This window comes from Piliocolobus tephrosceles, chromosome 2 (assembly GCF_002776525.5).
Source record: "Piliocolobus tephrosceles isolate RC106 chromosome 2, ASM277652v3, whole genome shotgun sequence".
Taxonomy (NCBI): domain Eukaryota; kingdom Metazoa; phylum Chordata; class Mammalia; order Primates; family Cercopithecidae; genus Piliocolobus; species Piliocolobus tephrosceles.
Window position 1 is genome coordinate 56411568 of NC_045435.1, and position 26422 is coordinate 56437989.

Sequence of the window (26422 nt, forward strand, 5' to 3'; positions counted from 1 at the left end):
TTGGACACCCTCTTCTTTTGCCTCCTGTATTCCCTTACCCTCTATTCCAACACAGGGTCACTTTTCCCAGGATTACTGCTAGAACTAAAAAGAAAGATCAAGCAGCTGACATCATGTAGGGATCTCACTCACATTCTTCCTTCCATTCTTCCCTTGTCTCTGCTTAGCCCTCCCAGCAACTTTTCCCAGTCCAAGGGCCATCACCTCTTCCAGAGGGAGAGAGATCTCTTGCCTGCCTCCATGCTCTCAGTGAATGTGTCCTACTACCGTCTGTTGGACATCCTATTTGCCATCTTCCCAGGGCCTCAAACTCAGTGTTGTACAAAAGTAACTACGATGGTTAATTTTAGATGCCAACTTGACCGGGTCCTAGATAGCTGGTACAACCTTATTTCTGGGTACATCTATGAGGGGGTTTCCAGAACAGGTTGACATTTCAATCAGTGAACTGAGTAAAGAAGATCTGCTCTCACCCAGTGTGAGTGGACACCATTCCATCCACGGAGGGCCTGGATAGAGCAAAAAGGTGGAGGAAGACCGAATCCACCTGTTTTGGAGCTGGGACACTCATCTTCTCCTGCCTATCAGAGCTCCAGGTTCTCGGGCCTTTGGCCTCAGACTGAGACTTATACCTTCAGCTCCCCTGGTTCTCAGCCTTGGGACTCAGGTTGAATCACACCACTGGCTTTTCTGGGACACAGCTTGCTGTGGCAGACAGGGGGACTTCTCGGCCTCCGAAGAGGAGGAGCCAGCTCACAAACGACATGGAGGGATGAGCTAAGAATTTCCTCCTATTTTCTTCCCAGAAAGCCTTGGGCTCCATCAGAACAGAGGGACTGGATCTGAACAGTGCCCCTGTGACACACCCTCCCTGCCCCAGCTCCAACTGGTGGATACCTGGAGTATCTCAATGATCTTCAGCTTGGTGTCCATGACCATGATGTCCTCCTTCTCAGGCTCTGCCTGCTTCACATTGCCTTCAGGGGCAGCGGCCATGGGAGTCATAGGCAAAAAGCCTCCTCCCCGGAGCACCACCTGAGTCATCAGCTCTCCCACGCCATGAATAGACCTCATCACGTTACTGCCTAGGAAAGGCCAGGACAGACCACGGTCACCATGTCTCCAGAGAATGCTTGGAGGCATCTGTCAAGGGGCAGGGGCTCTTTGAGATAAATTATTTAACATATCCCTATTCCAACATAATCTCAGGACCCTGGAAACCTGGAAAGGTAAATGCATATCAAAAATCTGGGCTTCTAAGAGCAATAGAAAGATCGTGGACTTCGAAATCCCCAGAGGAGCATTTATGTGTATTAACTCGCCTATCAAATTTCATTTTTTCAAATTTTCTTTAGAGACAGGATCTTGTTCTATCACCCAGGCAGGAGTGCAGTGACACAATGATGGTTCCCTGCAGCCTCAAACTTCTGGGCTCAAGCAATCTTCCTGCCTCAACGTCTCAAGTAGCTAGGACTACTGGCACACATCACCACACTCAGCTAATTTTTTTGTTTGTTTGTTTGTTTTGGTAGAGATAGGTTCTCTCTATATTGTCCAGGCTGGTCTTGAACTCCTGGCCTCAAGCAATCCTCCTGCTTCAGCCTCCCAAAGTGCTAGTATTATAGGTATGAATCACCGTGCCCTGCCCAAATTTTATTGATCATCAACTATGTGCTTGTTATGAGCACAGAACTAGGTATATAAAGTTAACAAGGCACAGATCCTGATGCTGCTTGACCTTAGGTGCATCCTATTACCTCTGAGGCTCAGTCTCCTCATCTATAAAATGGAAATAAAGGAGCTCAACAAAAGAACTAAATGGTATAATGCAACATGACTTAGCACAAGACCTAGCAAATAGAGGTAAGTCAATGTACTTTTTTCTGTTCTAGCTGCAGAAGACCAGTTAACAATAATTGATAAATGATACCAATATATGCCTACTCTGACCCTAAAACAGAGGAATAAATAAATATGCAAAGGCAGATTGTCCTACTCACAAAGTGGAAATAGCTACCAAGATACAAGCCTGGATTTTCTTACATCCTAAACAAATATTATTACCAAGGGCCTCACGAATGTCAAGGACAATGACAGGACATGTATTTGTTATATAAACATTCAAAGTGTTAGGTAACTTTCAAATTGTTCAACAAAATATACACATGACTCACATATAAATACAAAGGAAAGACAGCAAAATGTGAATAACTGTTGACTCAAAGTCATGGGTGCATGGGACTCCATCATATTGTTCTTCCAGCTTTTCTTTACACAGTATTTGAAAATGTTCACAACGAAAAGTTGGGAAGGAATGAGCAAAGAAAGGACATGGCATCACACATAGGGTATGACATGAACGTAACAGGAAAGGCTGGGAGGGCATCTCTCAGATGTATGGGCACCCTCAGATACTCACTCTTCAGCTTCTCCACATCATTGTTACCTTTATTCTCTTCTCCTTTCGCCATCTTGCTAATGGGGAAGATTGTTGTCACATGCACACAGTCCAATATGGCCAGAAGGATCTTAGTTAATCGTAGAAGGTCAGAGAAGTTGTAGAAACCAAAGTATATGAGATTCCTAGCTAAATTTACAACCTATTGTATAAAATAAAAGAAGAAGATGGTATTACATAAACTTCACCCCCTTCAATTCCATTTGATGTTGACCAGTTTAGAAATGACAGACTTGGACCTTCCTTATGGTAAGAGAAGGCATGTACTTTCCTTGCACTTTCTGATAAATTTTCATTTTGTTTCATAAGGAGGAAAAATAAGAAATGGAGAGCTACTGATCTGCTCTGATGACTAATTAAAAAAAAAGACCTCATCATTTGCTCTGCACAGCTTCCCAAGGATAATATTAACACAAGGCAAGCAGAGTTATTCCCAACAAGGACACAGGTAATAACATTCTGCAATCCTCAGAGATTATTTTTTTTGTTTTGCAGAGATGCAAAACTCAGCTCTTAAAAGGCAAAAGTAGTCTCAGAAACATTGTTAACTCAGAAGTAACAAGGATTTATGTTCTGCAAATGATTAATCTATAGCAGATCGCAAACACAGTGTTTCTCCCTTGTCAGTTTTAATACAAAGTGATGTTCTATCATTTTATGTGGTTCAAGTCACCTTGTGTACTTCTTTTAAGAACATAACTACTATTAAGCCATGTGACTGGTATCCGTTTTATTTTATTCTGGAACAAAACCAAGCTGAATTCCTTTCCATCACAAAACCAGAGCATCATGACCAAAATCATTAATTACTCAAATATTTTCTATTTGCCCCATAGAAAAATGACCACTGAGAGGCAGATAATACACACAGATCATTTCATTCATGAGTTACCTCAAACGTAAGCTTATTTTTCTCCTTATCAGAGAAAGGGAACCTCTGACAAACCACATCTCTTAAATACTCCTCCACAAACTCCATGGTCTGAGCGAATCTCTCCTTAATTTCATCTTTGGAAGCTCCACTACTATCATAGCTGAAAAGACATGAGAAAAAAAGGAAACAAAACTTCAAGTTATTCCCAGAGAGGTCTTTCTGGGTCACTCAGCTTCAAAAGTCAACATCCGCTAACCCTGGGTGTCCCGTGACCCTGCTTTACTTTTTTCCTCCTTAGCACATATCACCAACTATATATTTGAGTCGTTTATCTTGCCTATTGTCTGTCTTCCACCAACTAGCATAGAGACTGCTTTCTAGTTTGTTCACTGATACATTTCTTGAGTGTGGCACATAGTACACACTTAAATATTTGCAGAATGAAAGAGGAGATAAATGATATAAAAAACATGATCATGCCATCTTTTACATTCTTGAGGAAAAAATATTTGCCATCCATTTAATTTTATTTTAAGCTAAAAAAAAAACACTTCATCTTTCTTCTAAGATTTAATGAGACTACATGGGGCTATCTACTGCCGCACAGAACAATGTAAAGCGAGGTTTTCAGGGGCCAGGCTCACTCATCAATGGCAATCTCCGAGGGAATCTCCGACCAGAGGCGGGCATATTTCACGGGGGTGACTTGTTCCTGGGGATCTCGGTCCACATGCATGTGAAGCATGAGGCGGCAGAAGGACGCCCTGAGGTCATAGGGCAGGTTCTCGTCAGACATGCAGCGGAGAATGAGATCGACATCCAGCTGGCCTGAGATTTCATTGATGGCCAGGTATTGGCGGTCCAGACACATCCTGGCAAAGAGGTTCAGTTGATATCTAGAGGAAAGAACAAGGGCACACAGCTCACGCTCCAGAAATCATTCAGGATGAATGCAGGGTTGCCTGGGCAGCCCTGACTTTCATGGGAGTGACATTTGGCCAACTAAACTCATACATCAACACCCCTAAATTGCTCTTGTACACCAGGATTTTGGCTTTGGTACCAAGCAGATAAAAGAACTGTTCAAGCTGTGCGATAGAGTGTGGGTTGACAGCCAACAGGAACACGTGTCTATCCAGCTGTGTTGGAGCAATTCTGTGACGACCTTATTCCATTAGGTCTTTGTTTACTTTGCAAAATAAATGGGGAATGCTAAGGCCTAAGATGGTTGTCTATTTCTATCCCTTCAGCTCTGTTTCATACAGTAAAGACCATGTAGGAAATGTTAAAGATACCACACATATTAAGCCTACTTAGAAATTTTATAACATTTTAAAGATCTTATATCATGTAAGTCACTCTAATTCCTACACATGTAAAAAAACATTTCATGTACAAAAGTAGGAGACTCCTCACTTTTCAACTTCATCCAATTGCAAGTGAATGTTGTTAACTGGAACTTGACCAATTAAGGGACTCTTTCTCATTCACTTGGGAGAAGATTCATCAAACACTGAAAGAGTAAACATGCTTGAAATGTGAAATAACAAGAAAGCCATAGGCTTTCAAACTAACAAATATTGCCTTCTAACTTAAAAACCCTATGTATTTCTAATAATCATGATTTGAAGACATCCTCAGCCTCATTAGATGTCAGGGAAATGCAAGTATAGACATGACTCTATTTCACACTTATAAAATTACTAAAAATTAAAAAGCATCATGATATTCAAGGTTAACAAAGATATGAAGAAACAAAGGTTGTCATCTACAACTGGTGGGCATGTACACTGAAACATCCAATTTAGAATTGCTTAGTAAAGCTTAAAATATGAATATCCTCCAAGCCCACCTCCCAGTGTGGAATGGAAACTCATACATATGCCCAGAAAAATTTGAATGAAGATGTTTTCTGACATGAAGAACTGTGGCATATGACCAAACATCAAACAGCGATGAAAGTGTGATAAATCAATAAAACAGAGTATCATCCAGCAGTCCAAATTAAAGAAATACATCAACCTCTATTAACACAGATATGCTTCAGTACCCATACTGAATAAAAAAGGCAAGTTTTAGAATGAAATTTGGAGTACAGTATCATTTATATAAAATTTTAAGTAGAGATAACATACTACATATGATTTATAGACGCATACAAATGTAGCACACAGACAATGTTGATAGGATGCACACATCACACATGAATGAAAGAGAACAGAATACAAGAGGCAAGAAAAGCCATTTTATCTGCAAAGGTTTATTTATTTTATTAAAAACTAATAAAAGCCTTGCTTTATCTTCCCTTTCCCTTTCTTTTAAAAGTATTTATTGGTTCACTTCCCTTCTTTCTTCCCCTTCCCTTCCCTTCAGGTGGCACGGCTGGCAGGTCTCAGAGCTGGAGCCAAGCAGACACTGGGGACTGAGGAGGTGGCCGGCAGAGGTGAGACAGGTACACACAGGGGAACGGGCAGACAGGTAAACATACAGGGAATCACAGCAGCTAGAACGAGTCATGAAATGGAAAAGATGAAGGCTAGAATAAACCCCATGGTGTTGGAATGGAATTGGAAGTATTAGTGTAAGCACATGATTTTTATTATATATTTGTGTAGTTATAGAAATAGATATGTGGATGAGTATGTAGATATATGTGTATATACATACATACATCTTCTGGCTCTGTCTATAAACATTTGGTGAGATTGGCACTATCACCTTTATTTTGCAGATAAAGAAATTAGAGCATAAAATCAAACTTGGCCAATGTCAAAAAGCTGGTAAGTGAAGAGGTCAGGATTTCACCCCAAGCCTGCCTCTTACATACCTACCACCATATCTACAGGCCATGCTGCTTAAGGATAAATTGTCACCAGGGACTGATGTGAGCACTCATCCTTCTTGGGACCCAGCCACATCCAGATGTCAACTGACTGAAATCTTACACTCTAAACTCCTAAAATACACATCTGGCTTTTTTCAAGACAATCTCACAAGATGACACCTTGTGATTCCTTGAAGTAATCAACAAACCAGCAACAAATTCCTAAGTGCCACTGTTTTGGGGCAACCCAATCTGAGCCCCACACGTGTCCCACGCACCTGTAGTAGCTGAGAACGTCTCGGTCTTCCTTCTGCCCTTCTTTAGCATCCTGCGCCAACTCCCTCACACTCTTGCTACGAATCTCTTTGTTGCTGTCCCTCCAAAATAGCCACACCTCTTCCTCATCTTCTCCTGCCTCCAGGGCACCCTCTCCAGTGGAAGAAACGCCTTCAAACTCAAAACGAGAAAGAACCAACCTGGAAAACAAGAGGAGGAGGGAAAAGCTCTATTTTTTTTTTTTTAATACTTTGATATCTAGCTTCACTTTCAGCATAAAGACACACGGAAAGCCACTTTTTGTTTTGTATTTCACCCAACGGCAGAGCCGCAGAGAGCCTGACATTAATGTCTTCTTATACAGTAACCCAGTGGTTCTCAACTGTGGTGCTGCTGCCCCCAGTGGACATTAGGCAATGTCTCCGGACAGGTTTTTGGTTGTCACAACTGAAATGGAGAGGTGCTACTGGCATCTAAGTGGGTAGGGGCCAGGGCACTGCTAAACATTTTACAGTGCCTAGAACAGCCCCACAACAAAGGATTACCCAGCCCGAAATGTGAAAATACCTAAACTGAAAAACCCTGCAGCAGCCCAAGCCCAAAACTGAGTTATACATGAGAATCAATGCAGTATCACTAGCTCAGGACATAATTTAGTATTTTTTTTTAAATGTTGCCCATATTACTGGCACTATACTTCTCAGGAAAACTGTTCCTTTGCCAAAAATGAATTACTACTGTTAACGAAAATTCTTCAGACCAATAAACACATTCTGAACAGTAATAATTTAAAACTCCTCCCAACACTGACTTAATCTTAATACAGAATATTAATTATGTCAATTGAAATTTTAAATTGATGGTCACACAAAGAGTTTTAAACTCTTAAAATGTAACTGTGTAAATTGCTCCCCAGCGAGTTTACATGACTTTTAAACTTGTATGCAAAGTAAGTGACACCACTATGCAGACGAGGCCATACCAAAATCAAATTCAGTAATTCTCCTAATCAAGACTTTTCCAATAGGAAGATCAAATGCCAGCCACGCTGACTTTAGATCAACTCAAAAAACGATAGGGCTAGGTTTTATTCCTCATGAGCACCAACTCGGAATGAACCACACGTCTTCCATCTAAACCCCGGCTCCCCACTCACTTGGTCTCAATCAGGATGTCAGCATTGGTGGGATTCAGTACAGCTTTACATATTAGCTCCTGGGTCACTGGAATCGACTTGTTCATGGAGACACAGAGGTCGGAGAGGTAATCTAAGAATCTAAACGGAAACAGAAACAAAACATTTTCCATAGCTAGAGCAGAGGTTAGGCTCCTGGAGCCCAACTCTCCCTTAAGTGCACAGGTCCAATGTATCTTTACCAAGACATGTCAGCAGCATTCTAGGTCTCGATGCCAGTGTTTATGGCACCACCAGAAACCCACATGCTAGAAAGAAGGAAGAGGAAGCAAGAAGGAAAGACAGTAGTGGTTGTGGTCAAGGAAGAGGTGATGAGGCAAAGGTGAGAAGAAGGAACAAGACAAGAAAGAAGCTCACATAAGGAAGGTGTGGTGGAGACCCAGGGGAACCACAGTGGTGAGAGGCAATGCCCTGATGTTTGGCTACCTGCGTTGGAAGCCCAGTTAGGATCTTATTAGTGGAGTTCTGCTACGGAGCATTAATTTGGGGAAATTACTAATTTCACTGTGCTTTAGTTGAGGCTCATCTACAGAAAAGGATAATACGTCACTTCTGAGGGCTGTCCTGAGGACTAAGTGAGATGATTAATGGGAGTGCTTCCACTGCTCACTAGCTGGCCCGTGAGCAGGCTCTAGAAAATGCGGATTATTTTCATGGGTGGTAGTAGGTGTTTTTACAGCAACTGTGTCTGCGCTCCATTATAATCATTTGTGACACCCACACTGTAAATTGCTTCCTGCTTCAAGTGAAAAGGTGGGTCTTAATTAGAAGGACAAGAGAAGGGGAAAGAAATGGGGAGAGGGTGTATAAAAGAGGAGCAGATCTGTGTGAATGAGATACAATCAATAGAATTCACTAATCTATAATAAAAACGCTCAACCAACAACTGAACTTGCAAGACTCTTACTGATTATATTGAGGGAGGGGAGTGTTTAACTGATAAGCAAGGGGTGCTAAAAAGTGAATAAGGCCAAGTGTGGTGGCTCCCGCCTGTAATCCCAGCACTTTGGGAGGCCAAGGTGGGCGGATCACAAGGTCAGGAGTTTGAGACCAGCCTGGCCAATATGGTAAAACTCCGTCTCTACTAAAAACACAAAAATTCGCCGGGCGTGGTGGCAAGTGCCTGTAGTCCCAGCTACTCGGGAGCCTGAGGCAGCAGAATTGCTTGAACTCAGGAGGTGGAGGTTGCAGTGAGCTGAGATCTCGCCACTGCACTCCAGCCTGAGCGACAGAGCGAGACTCCATTTCAAAAAAAAAAAACAAGTGAATGAAAAGAGTGAGATCCAGTCATTTGCAATAACATGGATGGAACTGGAGGTCATTATGTTAAGTGAAATAAGCCAAGCACAGAAAGACAAACATCGCATCTTCTTACTGATTTGTGGGATCTAAAAATCAAAACAATTGAACTCATGGACAGAGAGAGTAGAAGGATGGTTACCAGAGTCTGGGAAGGACAGTGAGAGGGCAGCGGGAAGGTGGGGATGGTTAACGGGTACAAAAAAAAATAGAACGAAGAAGACCTACTGTTTGACAGTAAATGGGGTAATTACAGTCAATAATTTAATTGTACATTTTAAAATAACTAAAAGAATAGAATTGGATTCTTTGTAACACAAAAAATAAATGTTGCAGTGGATGGATCCCCCATTCTCTAGAATGTGATTATTTCCCATTGCATGCCTCCATCAAAACATCTCATGTACCCCATGAATATATACACCTACTAGGCACCCATTAAAATTAACAATTAACATTAAGAACATTTTTTAAAAAGTGAATGAGTGGCCAATAACTGTCATTTACTCTGCATCTACTAAGTGCCATGCACGTCACATGCATTTATTCTCATTTAATTTTCATAACTACCCATTTAGCAGATGAGGAAATTAAAGCTCAGGAAAAACCCAAGCTCATCCAGGTGGTACATACTGGAGCTAGGAATGCACCCCCCGGGTCTCATTTTAACACCATGTTCTTGCCACTACTCATCAAAGAGCCTCGCCAGACCTAACTAATCAAAACTTGTCATTAGCAGCACAAGAAAACATGGTAAAAAGCACCAACTAAGTCCCTGCATCTCAAAGGCACAGACACCATCCTGCATTGACCCCACTCCCGCCTCACCTGGGCTCCCTGTTCTTTCGCACCAGGCTGACAAATGTGTCAATCTCTGCCGCGGTAATGTGTTTTTCCAGGAGTTTCCGATTATTGTGGAGCAGGGCAGTGATAGTGTCTTCGGCCAACACATCATAGCCAATCTGCTTCTGCATGAAGCCAAACTGCTTGGCTATATACTCCTTTATAGGGAGAGAAAAGAGACATCAGCAGGAAGGATAAATGACAATATGGTTAAGTGTAGAATAAAGAAAGCAGCAACGTTTTCTGATGAGAACTACTGCTCCTAAGAGAAATTACAGTATAAGTGACGGTCTTTCTACAATTTTCTGTCATACGGCAACAGCTGCAAACTCCTTCACATCCTTTATTTTACTAAGCCTGCCACACAAATGTAATTAAGCAAAATAGCCTGTATTTACATGGGGATATTTTATTAAGTGCACAATATACATTTTAATCTAGTGATTTATTTTGCAAAAAGGTCCAAAGCTGGTTTTCACCTCTAAATGTATTCCTAATTCAAGAGGACTTAACTGTGCCCCCACTGACCTGCGCTGCTAAATAAACACAGATAAAGCCTACCTGGATGTCTGAAACAATGTTACCCTGTTTCATTTCCTTTATTTGTGGTAAAAATAGTTTTTTAAAGTCAATGAGTGCATAAGAAGTTCAGGAATACCTAAGAAAATCCGTCATATGCATGGAACTCAGGAATACATCTCTGGTTTCTCTCTTTTGGGATCAGATATCACATTCCATAGAAATATTTGTGAACTTAAGGAAATCTCTTACAAATACGTATTTGTTTCTATTCAAAGATGCTTCCCTGGCCAAGAGAGACTGCTTGCTCAAAATTCAAGTGGCCCTTGAAACTTCCTTTAATTTTTTTCCCATTAATTCCTAAATCCCGGAAACGATTTAGGATTAACATAATGAAAACAGGCCATGTTTTTCAGCCTGTACTCTATAAGGAGGCATTGTTTAGGAACTCATCATCTGCCAACCGGCAAAGGATCCATAAACAACTAAGCAAAGATGTCTAATCCAGCAGTTCCAAGAGGGACTAGTTTGTTTCCTCATGTACAAGCAAAGTATCTTGACACACCCCACAGACCCAGATCACTATTCAAGATCACTATCTTTATGATGACACGACAAAAACCCTTAACTACAAAGAAAAAAGTCTAAAAGTCCAGGTATAGTGGCAGTCAAAACCTTAAAAACAAAAGCCTTTTGCACCAAAAGGCAGGGATAGTTCACATAAAGTGGTAAAAGTCAAGGTTATAATAAGCATCATTTTGTATGCCTATGGTACTCCATGCGGCACAAATTTTCTAAACCTCAGCACTGACATTTTAGGCAGGATATTCCTTGCTGTAGGGGGATGTCCTTGGCACTGCTGGGTATTGGAGAGCATCCCTGGCCTCCCCTCACCGGATGCCAGTAGCACCAAGAAGTTGTAAAACTCAAAAGGGTCTCCAGACGTTGCCAAATATTCTTCGGGGGACAAAATTACCACCCCCAATTAAGAATCAATGATGTAGCAGCACAGTTCTCAGGTTTCCTTAGAATCTGAAGGTTGTTTTGAGCCCACAGAGAGGTTAGAACATTTATTTCATAGGAGACTATACATTGTGTGTGTGTATATATAAATACACACATGCTATGTATAATACATAAAATATAACTATGTATAAGATATATCTATAAACAATGACTTATAATGTCATAAAATATGAACCAGAAACAAAATAAAGATCATGTTTCTAGAAAGAGACGGAGGATTTTAAAGGTGGCAGAAAGAAAAGACTCCACTATATCTTTAATATAAACACAATGGCATCATCTCACCCCTAAGCCCTAAGGGAATATGCCATTAAAAATTCTATAAATGTAAAACCAACTCCAAAACCAGAAATCTCATAGAAAGCTATCTGCAGAAGAGAATTCTCCAGTACGTTTCTTAATGATTCGGTAGTAATATTATTCCTGGGCTTGTGTTTCCTTCCCAAGAGCAAGCTTAACACTGAACTATTCTCTATCCATTCTATAAATAGATATGTGACACTAAAAACTCATGAGGAAAGTACATAAACTTCAGGGAGGAAACGGACGACCACATCCCATCAACGTTTAATCCAAACCTGGTTCTTCCTGTAGTCTTGCTGCGAGTGTCTCAGCACCCTGTAGCAGAGCCGGCAGATGTGTCTGAAAGGAGCGTGCCGCTGGTCCCCGAGCTCTTCCAGCCGAAGCATTGGGCCATCACCGCAGTCTGTGAATGGGGCTTGTAACAACTTGAAGATCTGTTTGCGAAAATGAAAAGCAAAAATGGCAATCACCTAGGGCTTGAAAGCTAACTCTGTTTGGAAGTAACGCAAGCTTAAGGGTGGCTGGATTACATTGGAAAGTTTCTCTTTCCAAAGACATCCATAACCTGAACACTGCATTCAGCCCATCAGCTGAGACGGGGGACTCAATGAATTAAGTCTACCTGGACTTCACTGGTCCTCATATACCTAACAGCACAGTGTTTAGAGCAAAGTGTTTAAGAACACAGACAATGGAATCAGCAGATTCTAGGTGGAAACACATACTTTTATTACTTCCTAGCAGTACACATCACCAAGTAAACCCCCATTTCCTTACCAGCAAAATGGAAATAATAAAGCCTGCATCACAAAGGTGTAGTAAGGATGAAAGTGGATGATAATTTTAAGTTGCACTAGTGCCCAGCACAAGTAATCAATGAAGGCTCCTGCCATGAGTCAGTTATTTTCTGCCTCTCAGGAATTACTACTGTACAAATGAGCATGGGCATCAAGCCAGAGGTCTAATTTGAGAATCACCACATGAAACAACAGCTGGACATTTACTCTTGAACTGGAAATTCTTGTTGAAACATGATGGATTGTTAATACATTCTGTCTATCGTAGACCAACATGAAAAAAATAATCTCAAACCCCATGTTCCATGGGGAACAGTGGGACTTGTAACTAATGTTTCTCTTTTAGCTTTGGTGGCCAGGAATTCCCATGGCAAGCTTGTGGGCTAACCTCTAGTTGGGTTATAGAGTGACATGGTATGCATCTCTGTGCATTTAATCTACTCTGGATTTGTCACTTTACTGCCTGTAATTTGTCTTTATACCAGTTTATTTACATTTACATCCAACAATATCATCTATGTATTTCCTGTCAACCACCACTGGGGCCCTCTATAAGAGCCTATATAGGCCTTCTGAGTGTATAGAATATGCCATATCTCCCAAATGTATGAAATAACCTTAAGGTCACATTGCACTTTATATTATTTTTGAGGAAAATAAAGTTGTCAACTGAGCGTTTCTTGAGGTTCCTAACAGGTAAACTCTCACATGATTGATACCTAACAAGTATGGTAAAAATCAATTGAACTGAACTATCAAGCCATGAACAGACACTGAAGAATCTTAGATGCATATCACTAAGTGAAATTTGCCCATCTGAAAAGGGTACATACTGTATGATTCCAACCATGTCACATTCTGTAAAGAGAAAACAAAGGAGGCAGTAAAAACATTCATGGCTGTGAAGGGTTAGCAGGAAGGACAGATGAATAGGAGGAGCACAGATGATTTCGGGGCAGTGAAGCTATTCTGTATGGTATTATAATGGTGCCTAAATGGCATCATACATTTATCAAAACCCATAGAAAATAAAATGCCAAGAGTGAACCCTAATATAAACGATGGACTTCAGGTGATAATGATGCATCAATGTTGATTCATCAAATTGTCACAAATGTCTCACTGTGATGTAGGATGTCGATAGTGAGGGACGCCAAGTATGTTAGGGGAAGAGGAGATATGGGAATTCTCTGGACTTTGTGCATAATCTTGCTGAGAACCTAAAAGTGCTCTAGAAAATAGTCTATTGAAAAATCAATTCATCAAGCCTTTGAGGTATCACCAATATCCCTTTGAAGGAATCACCAATATCCCTCAATGTTCCCATTGATTTCTCTTTTTCTTTCTTTCTTTTTTTTTTTTTTTTGAGACAGATTCTCTCTCTGTCACCCAGGCTGGAGTGCAGTGGTGTGATCTCGGCTCACTGCAACCTCCATCTCCTGGGCTCAAGTGGATCCTCCTGCCTCAGTTTCCCAAAGTGCTGGGATTACAGGCATGAGCTACCGCTCCTGGCCATCCCATTGATTTCTCATAAAGCCAAATCCCCAGTATGCCACATCTCACCAACCTGCTTGAGAATATTCTGTTCTCTCATCAGTTTCTGCCGTTCTCTGTTGGGCTTGGAGAAGACAACTTCAAGAACATCTTGACCAGAATTAGTTCCACCAGTGACAAAGTAAACCAAGTCTTCCAGCAGCTTGGTTACAGACCTTAGGAGGAAAGAATCTATTAGAGACAGATGTGCTCAGTGTTCAGCAGGCTGGAAGCTTTGCCTTGGAAGCCTTCTGGACTAATGAGCCAGTTAAACAGGGGCAGACCCACTCTTTCCAATTTCTTTGAAACTGACAACCAAGGCCAAGTACCACAGAGAGTGAAAGACACAAAAAAAATCATTGTCCACAAAAGGATGATCATCTTTATGAAATATCAGACACAAAATTTTATCTCAGAGTAACCTCATTCCCTGACATTTAGTAATGTGGTTCTAGAGACCAATTTAGAGACAGAAAGAGAGAGAGGGGTCTCCATCGCTTTATTATTATTATTATTATTTTTGAGATAGAGTCTCACTTTGTCACCCAGGCTGAAGTGTAGTGGTATGATCTTGGCTTACTATAACCTCCGCTTCCTGGGTTCAAGCAATTCTTCTGCCTCAGCCTCCAAGGAGCTGAGATTACAGGCACCCACCACCATGCCGGGCTAATTTTTATATTTTTAGTAGAGACAGGGTTTCACCATGTTAGCCAGGCTGGTCTTGAACTACTGACCTCAAGTAATCCACCCACCTCAGCCTCCCAAAGTGCTGGGATTACAGGTGTGAGCCACTGCGCCTGATCTTCATAACTTTAGAGAGTCAAAAAATGAATGTAAAAGTACTATTTCTTAAAAGTTAAAATTGAAGCCACCCATAAATGCCAAGGCCTGCTACCCCATGTTCAACTGACCAGAGTCACCGTTCTCTCCCTCCACCATGGATGTCAGAAACTCTCAGTGGGGGAGGACGGCTGTGTTGAGCAAGTAGGAGTGCTCACCTCCTTTCATTCTGGGTGATGGTGCCCTTCTCCAGCTTCCCAGCAATGGAGCCCAGCACCTTGCTGGCATCATTGGCAAAGTCCAGGTCCCGAACTTCAGCAGGAGAAACAGGAACTATGGCAAATGCTTCCTTATCCTCCTTTACAGGAGAGGTGCCAATCTGAAATTCAAGGTGGTCCTTGTGAGATAATCTCTTGGGTGGGAAGGGTAAGACTTTAATCAAACACTACATTTACAAGACATTGGCTGATCCCAAGATATTGGAGCTATCTTGCAGTTAAAATGACACAGGAAAAAAATCTGGAAGGATGTACTCCAAATGGTTAACAGATGTTATCTATGGAAATTGGTATTATGGGGACCAGTGAGGCAGAAAAGGGGCACTACTATCATTTTTAACTTCATTTGTTACAGGCAGCATGTCAGATTCTCATAATTACAGAAGATGTTTGTAAATATATAGAGAAAAAGCAAATATGGAAAATGGTAATTAATGATTCTAAGTGAAGAGCATTATAAGGATAGACACTGCACCATTATTTCAACTTTTCTATAAATCTAAAAATGTTCAGTAAAGAAGTAAAAAATTCCAATAACCTTCCCCAATGCCACAACAAAATAAAAGTTATATAAGAGTGTCCTTCCATTTTTTAAAAGAAAAGCCCCATGTATATGTATTTATACTCTATGAGCCAGGAGACAGGGGAAAGGAGAAGCAGGGAGAGAAAGTAAAGGGGCTGAGAGAACATTCATGAAATAAAAGTGTACACTGAAATACAGAGAGGAATAAATAATAGAGATTGGGGAAAATCAACTAGATACTTGATGTACCTCACGATACAAGAAAACATTCCCCAGCCCAAATTATCCTTCAGTCAGTCATGAAATGTGGTTGAAATCCAGATAATTGCTCAACCATTAGGGCAGAAGCCATGGAATAAAATTTAAAAGTTCTAGTTACTTCAAAAGCCCTAGGTTTGCTCCACTCAGGTCTCTTGGAGAGTATTCTTTTGTCACATTCAAGTTCGGCCATGACCACACTCTCGCCAAAGCAACAGAACTCCACAGCTCCATACTCCCTAATGTGTCCTCAAAGAAGCCCTTTCATTAGGAAACACAAGACCAAAAAGAGACAGGCAAGTCCCAGGACTTACTTTTAGCATCACGGGCTTTTCTTCTTCCTTGTCAATAGGAATATTTGTGCTGTGAACCCAGGTATTAGTACATAGGTGTCTGAGCCGAACGTAAGAGTTCCTAACAGCGAAAAAAGGAGGGTTTTAGGAAAATAAATATTGACGTTTACTCTATAGCCCCTAGTCTAGAATATAATCTATCAAAATATAAATAGGAAAGTGGTTTCCCACTGCATACACTGGGCAATACACACAAAGGGACAAATGGTTCCGGTCCAAGCCACATTCTGATGCATTTACAATAGAAAAGCATTCATAACGACTCCACAATTACTGTTATATGCTACACTTCTAAATATAAGATCATACTCCATGAATGAGTGTCTCAGCATAAAGAGAGCATGAGACAGAGCAACAGGAAGTACTTAAGGGGTATATATTAGTGCTTATAACAAGAAATAATAATACAGCAATGATTGAAATTTTAATATGGATCAGTGAAACAATAAATTATATCATAAAATTTCTGGAAAAAAATGAGTATTTACTAATCTTGTGGTAGGGAAAGCCGTTTGAATCATGCGACAAAATGTAAGATTCCTAAATTTTAAAAGTAAAAGATCGAATAACTCTCATGACATAGTTTAAATTTTATATCATCTATATAGGAAAAAAAAAAAAGAACCATCATAAATCAATTTGAAAAAATATCACCAGAGCCTGGGAAAATAAAAGAGTAGCACACTGCATTAAAAGGTTATTACTCTACACACAAAGGGCTGTTACAAATCGGTAAGAAAAATATGAATATTGAAAGTGACAATGGGAGAAGGACACAAAGTGGTAATTTAATAATGAAATGCAAATGACCAAGAAGCATGGAAGCATAGATTCAACCTCCTTAGTATATGAGTTACACAGGGTAAAACAGTATCATTTTATTGTTATCATATTCCAAAGATCTTAAAGACTGATAAAACCCAGTATCAATAAGAGCTTAGGGAAGTAAGTCCTATGTATTGTTGGTGAGAGTGTAATCAAGTAAAACTCTGAAAAGAAGTCTAGAACCTTGTAGAACACATAAAATATATCTATCATCTACCAGTCTTATTTTCAGGTATTTTTCCTTCAGTTGTGACAGCACAGGTACAAATGAGGCAAACAGATGTTCAACAGAGCATCATGTATAATAATAAAAACTGTAAACAATCTGATATTTCAATAATGGACTTGTTAATAAAATACAATTCTATTCTATTATATTGTTACAATGTAATATTAACATATTACATATTAATAATTATATTAATATGTTGTATTAATACAGTATAACAGAACAGTCCAATAATGAACCAGTTAATACAATATTAACTAGTTGATACTACAGTTATTTAAAGATGATTACAATTGACTACATCAGTTCTGTTTTTTTTTTCCTGTGGAGACAGGGTCTCACTCTGTTGCCCAGGCTGGAGTGCAGTGGCACAATTTGGGCTCTCTGCAACCTCTGCCTCCAGGTTTAGGTGATACTCCCACCTCAGCCTTCCAAGTAGCTGGGACTACATGTGTGTGCCACCATGCCTGGCTAATGTTTTGTGTTTTTGGTAGAGTCGGGGTTTCATCATATTATCTAGCTGGTCTCAAACACCTGGACTCAATCAAGTGCTCTGCCTGCTTTGGTCTCCCAAAGTGCTGGGATTCCAGGTGTGAGCCATGGTGCCAGGCCTGATTACAACAATTATTTAAAACGATGACAACTGATATTCATTTGTTTGGAGATATGTATAAAACATAGTATTCAGTTAAAAAATGTTTAAAATAGCTTATGATTCCATCTATAATAAATGATACAGTCATCTCTGTCTGACCAGAGACTTGTCTAAAACTACATAAACCAAACTGTTACTAGTAACTACCTCTGAATGGTTGAAACACAACTAATACTTCACAAGGGGCCATACGTGTAATCCATAAACGACACTGACATTTCCATTAACCAACATCATATTGAAGAGTCAGAATTGCCCAAACAACCCTATCTGTCTTAAACATTAAAGATTTTGGGTTCTGCTATGGGACCACTGACTTATGATATGTTGCTTAAACTCTCTGAGCCTCAGTTTCTTCATCTACAAGAAAGAGTGACAGCAATACCTATCTCTCACTGGATTTTTTGAGAAAGATTAAATTATATAACACAAATGGAGTACTTAGTTTGTGCCTAGCATGCAGTCAGCGCTCAATAAGTATCAGCCATTAATATTAATATTGTTGATTCTGTTAAGAGTAAGCTTTTTTCCCCATTTATAGTCTAGTTATTTCCCCTCAAAAAATACATTCTTAAGCAACAAAACTAAAAGTTAAATTTAAAAAAATAAAGATTTCTGATCTAATGTCTCAATACTTGTTAATAAAATTTACTATGCACACAGTGAACTTTAGGTATTTTATGTTCTAGAATCTTTCTTTTCAATGGTTTATTCTGTTTCCATTCAATTTCCTAGTTTCCTCTACTCCCTTCCTTTTTCCCCAAACCAAAGGCTCTCCCAAGGTTTGGGGAAGGAGGAAGGGAGTAGAGGGAACTAGGAAAATTGAGCTACTTGGGCTTAAGGTTTGGCTTCTTTACCTAAATATAGCACTTCTCATTCAACTACTGAGAACTTACCAGTGGTAAGCCATTAAAAAAATTAGTTGCCATACTGGGCAGCCAGTCCAAACCTTTCACCAAATCCTTTATAAAAATCTAAAAGAAAAGGCAGTAACGATTTGGATCCCAAGAAACCCGGTCAGGCCACCCATACAAGACCTGATTCTTTGGGGATAAGCAATTTCAAAATCATACCTTGGGACAAGGCTGTCGCCTCCACGGAGAGTGGTGGGGTCTAACTCAAAAATGGAGGAGATGTCATTGCCTTCGGGCACAGAGACCAGGGAGTACACCATCTTTTCTTGGGCATTCCGCAACCTACTTCGAGAGGCATCCTGATCAGGGTCTACCTGAGGAGGTAAAGTCATCAAATCAAGAACTGTGCATGCCAAACCCTTCACTCTCTATAATTATTCCACAATCCACAGGAACGGAGAAGAAAGGATCATGAACGTCAGCAGGTGGCAGCAAAAGGACCACAGTTACAGAGCAGTCCTAAAAGATGACAACTGGCCATGCACCAAGGATATTTACACTCTACCTCTTTATGTTGCAATAAAAATGTTCTGGCTGGGCACAGTGGCTCACGCCTGTAATGCCAGCACTTGGGGAGGCCAAGGCAGGTGTATCATGAGGTCAGGAGTTCAAGACCAGCCTGGCCAAGATAATGAAACCCCATCTCTACTAAAGATACAAAAAATTAGCCCAGGCTGGGTGCATTGGCTCAAGCCTGTAATCCCAGCACTTTGGGAGGCCAAGGCAGATGGATCACCTCAGTTCAGGAGTTCAAGACCAGCCTGACCAACATGGTGAAACCCCATCTATACTAAAAATACAAAAATTAGTTGGGCGTGGTGGCAGGCACCTATAATCCCAGCTACTTGGGAAGTTGAAACAGAAGAACAGCTTGAACTCGGGTGGCAGAGGTTGCAGTGAGCTGAGATCGCACCACTGCACTCCGGCCTGGACGACAGAGTGAGACTGTCTTAAAAAAAAAAAAAAAAAGTTTCAACAACGTGGAGTCACACTAATAGATGACCATGGAAGGAGTGCTCTAGCTGATTTAAAAAAAGAAAAAAACTCTACACAGGTACACCCATCCGCAGGAGCTCAGGGAGAGGGGATTTTGAGGAAACTCATCCTGCAGATTTGGTTATGGGTAGCTGTATTCATTTACAGTAACAATTGTCTACTGACAATATGATACAGCGACTTCCCAGGAGAAAAACTAAAACAAAATAAACCTGAATCCAAGTGTTCGTAAGCAGCAACCCCAATGCAGCCAAAAGAAATATTTGAGAAGTCAGCGTAGCCCTGAAAAAGATGTCCATCATTAATTGAGAGGGCTGCTGATGACAGGTCTGGAAAGACGGGCCTCTGCTGCGACATCAGGGATTTGCCTGAGAGCGAAGAAAATCTCTGATAGCGAAGGCTGAGGAACGATGAAGAAAACTTTCCCGAGAAACTAGAAAAGCACATTCTAGGCTCGAAACTCCATCTGCCTACAGAGATTCAAGGAGGGGGCTTAGACATGGAGCCTGCTCAGAAGGGCTTGGCCAGCTCGCTCTCAGCCCGGCAACTGTACATTGGGTGATTTTCCATGTCTAACATCCTTGCAGGATGACATCATCCACCTGCATCTACTGAGGAAGCACATTTTCTTTGTCACTACAGCTTGCTTTTCTTAGGCTGAAGCTCTGCCTCCTTTCTAGACAGGGAGGAAGGAGACTTCACCAGGAAGACAAAGGAATCAAAAACAGAAATCAAGTCAAAGGCAAAGGAGAGAGAATCTAACTTCACGGGGCCTGAAATGCAGGAGCGCAGGGCGACAGCCTGTCAGTTCAGCCGCAACTCCCAACCTCTATGTGTGTTTTTTAAAAAAGGTTCTTTTAATACCCAAAACCTGTATCTCTTCTCTTTCTCACGCTTTCTCCTCTAATCACTCATCCCTTTACTTGAACAAATCCCAGACCCTTTATTCTATCTACGCTAAAGGAGGAATCACCTGGAGAGCGACAGAACACTTCTAAAACCTCAGTTTAGGAGCAAGAACTTTGAGCAACATTTGCTCTCTCCTAATCACCTGGTAAAGCACTCCACGTGCCACTTTCAAAATAAACTCTGACTCGGTTATGGTTTGAGACACAGAGCTCAGTTACAGGCTGGCAGTTAAGTTTCAGAGACCTGTGGGAGTCGAGAGGAAAATCACAATTGCATTACGTCCCCTGTGTCTGGAAACGCAACTGAGAGGCAGCGTCCTGACATCCTTTCAGTGTGCAGTCGGCGCCTGCCACCTAGTGGGAAGACAGGCACATGTGCAGAAGCCTGGCAGAGGAGCAGGAGCCTCTGGTGGTCCTTTTTCTCCCTCTGGCGCCAAGCAAATGTCTTCAGGGTCCTGAATTTAGAAGGACGAGCACCACAAAGCTGAGTGAGGTCCGAGGCAAAAACCAGAGACACTGAAGCTGTTCTTAGGGGAACCAACCAACGACTAGCATAGAATGAGGCACCTCCTCTCCCAAACTCAAACAACTCGAGGTTTTCCACCAAAGTTTCCAAACCAAGAAGAGTATGGGGGTGGGGTCCTCCCGGTACTAACACCTTGCCACAGAGGCAGATCTGTGCTGTTGGCCGTGTGGGTGTCGGGTAAGACCCCCTCTCCACACACCCCTCCTCCACACGCAGCCCATCCCCAATCAACATCGAAGTAGCCAGAGTGATGCAGTCCAGATCTGCATCCAAGGCTGCTGGCACATCCACCTCTCTGATACCAAGAAGCACGAAAATGTCAAAAGACCACTGAACTCCGAGGGAGACTGAGATGCGGGATGAGTCAGGACCACTCTCAACGGCTGCTTCCTCCTCTGAAGATCCTGAAACCCGCCCTAACTCCTTTCATACGCTGCTGTGCAGCCCAGACAACCTGGTGGATGCAAAGGCACTAAAAATGCTAATGATCTTGGAGAAGTTGAAAAATGTTACTTGTACAGATGAAGGAATTGAGGCTCAAAGAGGGAAAGTAACTTGTCCAAGGTCACACAGCTCATAAATGGTACGTCTGGTATTTAAACTGGGCTCTTCCTCCTGCACAGTAAATGCCAGTCTTCGCTCCCATACCAGGAGGCCAGGAGAGCAGCCCTCTACCCGCCAGAGCACAAGGTTCACTTGGACATCAGTGCTCACTGAAAGGAGCTGCAGCCTGCCTAATCTCAGAGGTAAGACTTCCTCTGTGTCACCACAGACGGCAGCATGGAGACCACAGGATGTCGGCCACACAGAGGCAGCTCCTTCTCTGGAAATAAAGAAGGTTCAAGGACAAGAACCGTCCTCTGAAACACGATGTCCCTGCCAGTCTAAGTGTTCAAACAGTAACTACATTAACATGATGCAGAGAAGTTTTGCCACAGAGTTCCTCATGCACTGACAGAGAGTTAAACTAGGTCAGGGTTTTCCAAGCTGTATTAACTGTGGAAGCAAAGCTTTCAAAATGGACTCTAGAAATAGGGGTGACTAGGATGAAAAGAAGGAAGGTGAGCCTCGGGTACCCCCGTAGGGAGCAAAAAGGGGAGGAGAGGCTCCCCAGCAAGTCCACAAACCCATAGCAGAAAGGTCTCAGCTAGAGTGTCTTTCAAAGCCAACATTCACCAACACATAACTAGAAGGATAACCGTGACAGCAGAATTCACAACTCTTTCCAAGTACAATTACAATTTGAATTCCCTTCACCCAGTTCCCTTCATTAATGTGCCTTAAGAAAATCCCTCAGGCCAGGCGCGGTGGCTCAAGCCTGTAATCCCAGCACTTTGGGAGGCCGAGACAGGCGGATCACGAGGTCAGGGGATCGAGACCATCCTGGCTAACATGGTGAAACCCCGTCTCTACTAAAAAATACAAAAAAAAACTAGCCGGGCGACGTGGCGGGCGCCTGTAGTCCCAGCTGCTTGGGAAGCTGAGGCAGGAGAATGGCGTAAACCCAGGAGGCGGAGCTTGCAGTGAGCTGAGACCCGGTCACTGCACTCCAGCCTGGGTGGCAGAGCGAGACTCCGTCTCAAAAGAAAAAAAAAAAAAAGAAAGAAAATCCCTCTTTTTTTTTTTCAAAATCTTGCCAAAAAAAGAAAGAAATACCCTCAATATCACCTTCCAGGCCCACTGAGATCATCATGAGACACACGTCAAACCCAGGAGCAACTGTTTTTCCTTAATACTAGACCAGAATCAAGCACTCCACAAGAAAACTGTCTTACTTATACCCATCATTTCCATGTAACACAACTACTGCCTTCTTCAACCCATAAATGTGGACACCTGAAGTCCAAAGAGTCTACATATCAGCATTACTTGGCGATAAGGTCTCCAGAGAAAGATACATTTTGCACTTAAAATTCTAAACCGTATTATACACTAAAGCCTATTTCTGACCTTGCAGAAATCAAGGACTGATTAGCTGAGTATCTAATCACACACCAGGTGCACCACGCCTCATGTGTTACCGCCATAGCCTCAGTAACACTATCCACTCACATACTTATTCCCTGAAAAAGCTGTGTGAGTCACAGATTAAGGTCAATAGCAGTAAGACAATTGGTTTTAAAAGGCCATCTTCTATATAGGGCACCACTGTCTCCAACCCTAGGAGTCTTCCAAGTGATACCATGAACTTCTCCAACTTAGAAATGGAGACCCCGTTACTACACACAGAAATACCATCATGAACAACAGTTTCTGGACTAATCGAGACACAAAGGACTATGGTCCCTCTCAAGGGAAGCACAGAACATGATCGTGTTTTAAGGGCACCTAAGGTTTCTCCTTCCCCAGCACTCAGTGACCACAGTGACAGTTTCTGAAATGGAGCTCCGGATCATTTGGCCGCACCCTACCAGATGAAGACAAGAAAGCTCTTGTCCATACTTACTGAGGGCTGAAACTCCAGGCATTCTTCCTCAAAGTCAGGGTCTACCTGATGAAAAAGAATCATTAGGAAATTAAAACATCCATTGCTTTCTTAAGGACTGGGCCCCACTTGCAGGAGACTTCAAAGCCTGCAAACATCCTTGAACAGCTAAGAACTTGTCCATTCCCTCTGTTCACAAAACCAGCATGCCACAACAATGACACAGGTCACACGGGTACAGCACACATGGAACATCTACCAGTCACCAAGAGATGGTTCTCAAGGATACACAGAGGAAGACAATGAATTCACTGGCAAAGCAATAGTTAAAAGCCTGAGATGGATAAAAGATCAATACACAGTCACTGATAATCCTGCTTATTTTTAGTCAAAAATAAAAAATTTAGGCCTCTAGCAAGAGCTACATTAGCCTCAAAACATAGCAGATAATGCCACCACCGCTAGTCTTCAGGAAACCACAGAAATCATCTCTCACAGCTGATTAGCTGGGTCTGTAATTCCCTATGGCTTTATCTTAAGTTTGAACTTAGACTTCTTGATCTTCAGTTCTTACATATATCAAAATCACCACTTCACGTATTAGGCACCGTAGGGGGCTGAGCACACTTAGAGCCAGCCTTCCTCGGGTCAGGCACAGGAGCAGTGCTGACACCCACCATCACCTTGGAAATCTCTCAGCAGTCTCATGGGTGGTCCCAGATAACAGTGGGGGTCTTTTGATGCATGACTAGAATCTGATAGAAATATGCATCGTACATCTCCCAGCAGATTGGAGTAAAACTCAACATCTGTCACACAGTAGGATGGCTCCTTCACGTGACACAAAAATTAAAAGGTAAATTCCTCCTGTCCTTCAGCACTGAGTCTGTCGTCTCCTCAAAAACTCTTCACGGACATTTTTTTTTTTTTGAGACACAGTCTTGTTCTGTCACCCGAGCTGGAGTGCAGTGGTGCGATCTCGGGTCACTGCAACCTCCACCTCCCGTGTTCAAGCGATTCTCCCACTTCAGCCTCCCAAGTAGCTGGGACTACAGGCGTGCACCACCACACCTGGCTAACTTTTGTAGAGACGGGGTTTCACCATTTTGGCCACGCTGATATTGAACTCCTCAGGCTCCCAAAGTGTTGGGATTATAGGTGTGAGCCACTGTGCCTGGCCCTTTCACAGACATTTAAGGTAAAGTTAATTTCTGTGATTTTTTGACATTCCTACAAGTAAAAGACAAGCCACTGTCTAATTCCACTAATGCTGTTTTTCTTTATAAGACTATTATAAGTAATTATAAGATTATCTACTTCTTTATATGTCTTAGTGTTTCTGGCTCTACATACCATGTTTCCGCTGCAGCCTCAGTCGCTCATGCTAGGTGTGGGGCTGGTAGACAAGACGTGGGGAGGGTAGCATATAAGAGCAAAATGGAAGATAATACTGAAAACCTAGATTGGCATTATCTTCTAACTTACTTTCTCCCCACGTCTTGATCAGCACCCCGTCACCTACTAAAATGTGGTAATCATTTATGACTCTTCTAGGGAAATGAGGCAGAAAGAAACAGAAAAACAGAAGGAAAAGCAAGGTGACTGAGTGTATTTCCCTAAGCCTTTTACTACACGATGGCTACAGCGGAATGAGAAAAGGTGATGAGGTGTGTCAGCCTTGAAAGAGAAAACCACAGGGCTGCTGCTTACCTCTGCTGCCAAGTAATGCCCCGTGGCCAGGTGCTTGAAACGGAAAAGGCTGTTCCAATACCCTGCTCCGCCCCGACACGGGTCATGCTGGACCACCTGCAAGAACGATCAACAGGAGTCAATGAAACGTCAACCTACACTAGGAAGACATTAAATTGGAGGCATCACAAGTCATAGTTCAGGAGTGGTATTTATAAGCCAGAAGAAAAAATCAGCATTTTCAAAAAACCCATTGCCAGTGTCACACGTAACATCCAAACTCAAAAGTAAGCAATGTCTCTCCAAAGAAGGCATCGAGTCTCCTAGTTAACATACAATGGTTGGAATAAAAACTTCAATGGTTTTCAGGTTATTTGCTTTAGCCATAATGAAGTAGCAGATTCTGAAATGTATCTACAAAAAGCACAGCCAATAAAAAGGACTTTCATGGAGAACTGTTAAAGCAATCTGCACATGTACTCATGTGCTGGAACACACATGCAGGCCTGTGCTCTGAAATGTGAAACTCAGCGCCTGGGCCAATGCATCAGAAAAATAAATGTCACATCAGCTTCTGGCCATGACAGAGTTAACTAGCACTGGTAGTTGGTGCCATAAACAATCAGACACTGCAGAGAAGAAACTGGATAAAATATCCCAAACAACTGTGTTCACACATTGGACAACTGTTGGTGCACAATGGTGATCTCTGAGAATAGGGAAACAAACAAGGCCAGCTCGGCTATTGCTCTGATTTTCTACCCAGGGGTCCTCTCTGGATGGCAGCATGAAGAGAAAGAATCCAAGCTGAGGGCACTAAGCTCATGGAGTTAAGGAGACAAGTCAAAGTTGAGGGAGACTGAGGCAGCTAGAATTTGTGGGGATGGAGTACTAATGCATACAGAACTACACACAGAAAAACTCTGGAAGTCTGCACAGGAGCCTCCCCTGAGTTTTTGGCTGAACATCAGACTGCATATGCATAAGGCAAGACCCTACGAAGCCAAATGAAGAAAACCAAGGAGTCTGAACGCTGAACTTTCCCAGAGTTCACACAGGGCTGGGAGGAGTCCTGATTCTGAAAAGCCAAAGCAGAGAGATCACGTGGAACACCCT

General features: G+C 41.9%; 1 protein-coding gene across 6 annotated transcripts in view; it reads right to left on the bottom strand.

The window, feature by feature from the left end:
- ITPR1 (inositol 1,4,5-trisphosphate receptor type 1) overlaps positions 1 to 26422 on the bottom strand; it is a 355793-nt gene that overhangs the window by 170483 nt on the left and 158888 nt on the right. For 3 of the 6 annotated variants that reach the window (XM_023218580.1, XM_023218585.1, XM_023218581.1), the window contains exons 11-24: positions 25328 to 25423; positions 23639 to 23683; positions 18922 to 19076; positions 16101 to 16200; positions 14946 to 15106; positions 13982 to 14123; positions 11893 to 12051; positions 9755 to 9927; positions 7589 to 7708; positions 6435 to 6632; positions 3977 to 4228; positions 3351 to 3492; positions 2420 to 2600; positions 898 to 1085 (exon numbers count right to left, since the gene is read on the bottom strand). In XM_023218580.1, coding sequence (XP_023074348.1) covers positions 898 to 1085; positions 2420 to 2600; positions 3351 to 3492; positions 3977 to 4228; positions 6435 to 6632; positions 7589 to 7708; positions 9755 to 9927; positions 11893 to 12051; positions 13982 to 14123; positions 14946 to 15106; positions 16101 to 16200; positions 18922 to 19076; positions 23639 to 23683; positions 25328 to 25423 — 2112 coding nt within the window. The remainder of the gene's footprint in view (positions 1 to 897; positions 1086 to 2419; positions 2601 to 3350; positions 3493 to 3976; positions 4229 to 6434; positions 6633 to 7588; positions 7709 to 9754; positions 9928 to 11892; positions 12052 to 13981; positions 14124 to 14945; positions 15107 to 16100; positions 16201 to 18921; positions 19077 to 23638; positions 23684 to 25327; positions 25424 to 26422) is intronic. The other 3 variants (XM_023218582.1, XM_023218584.1, XM_023218583.1) reach the window with 3 other exon arrangements.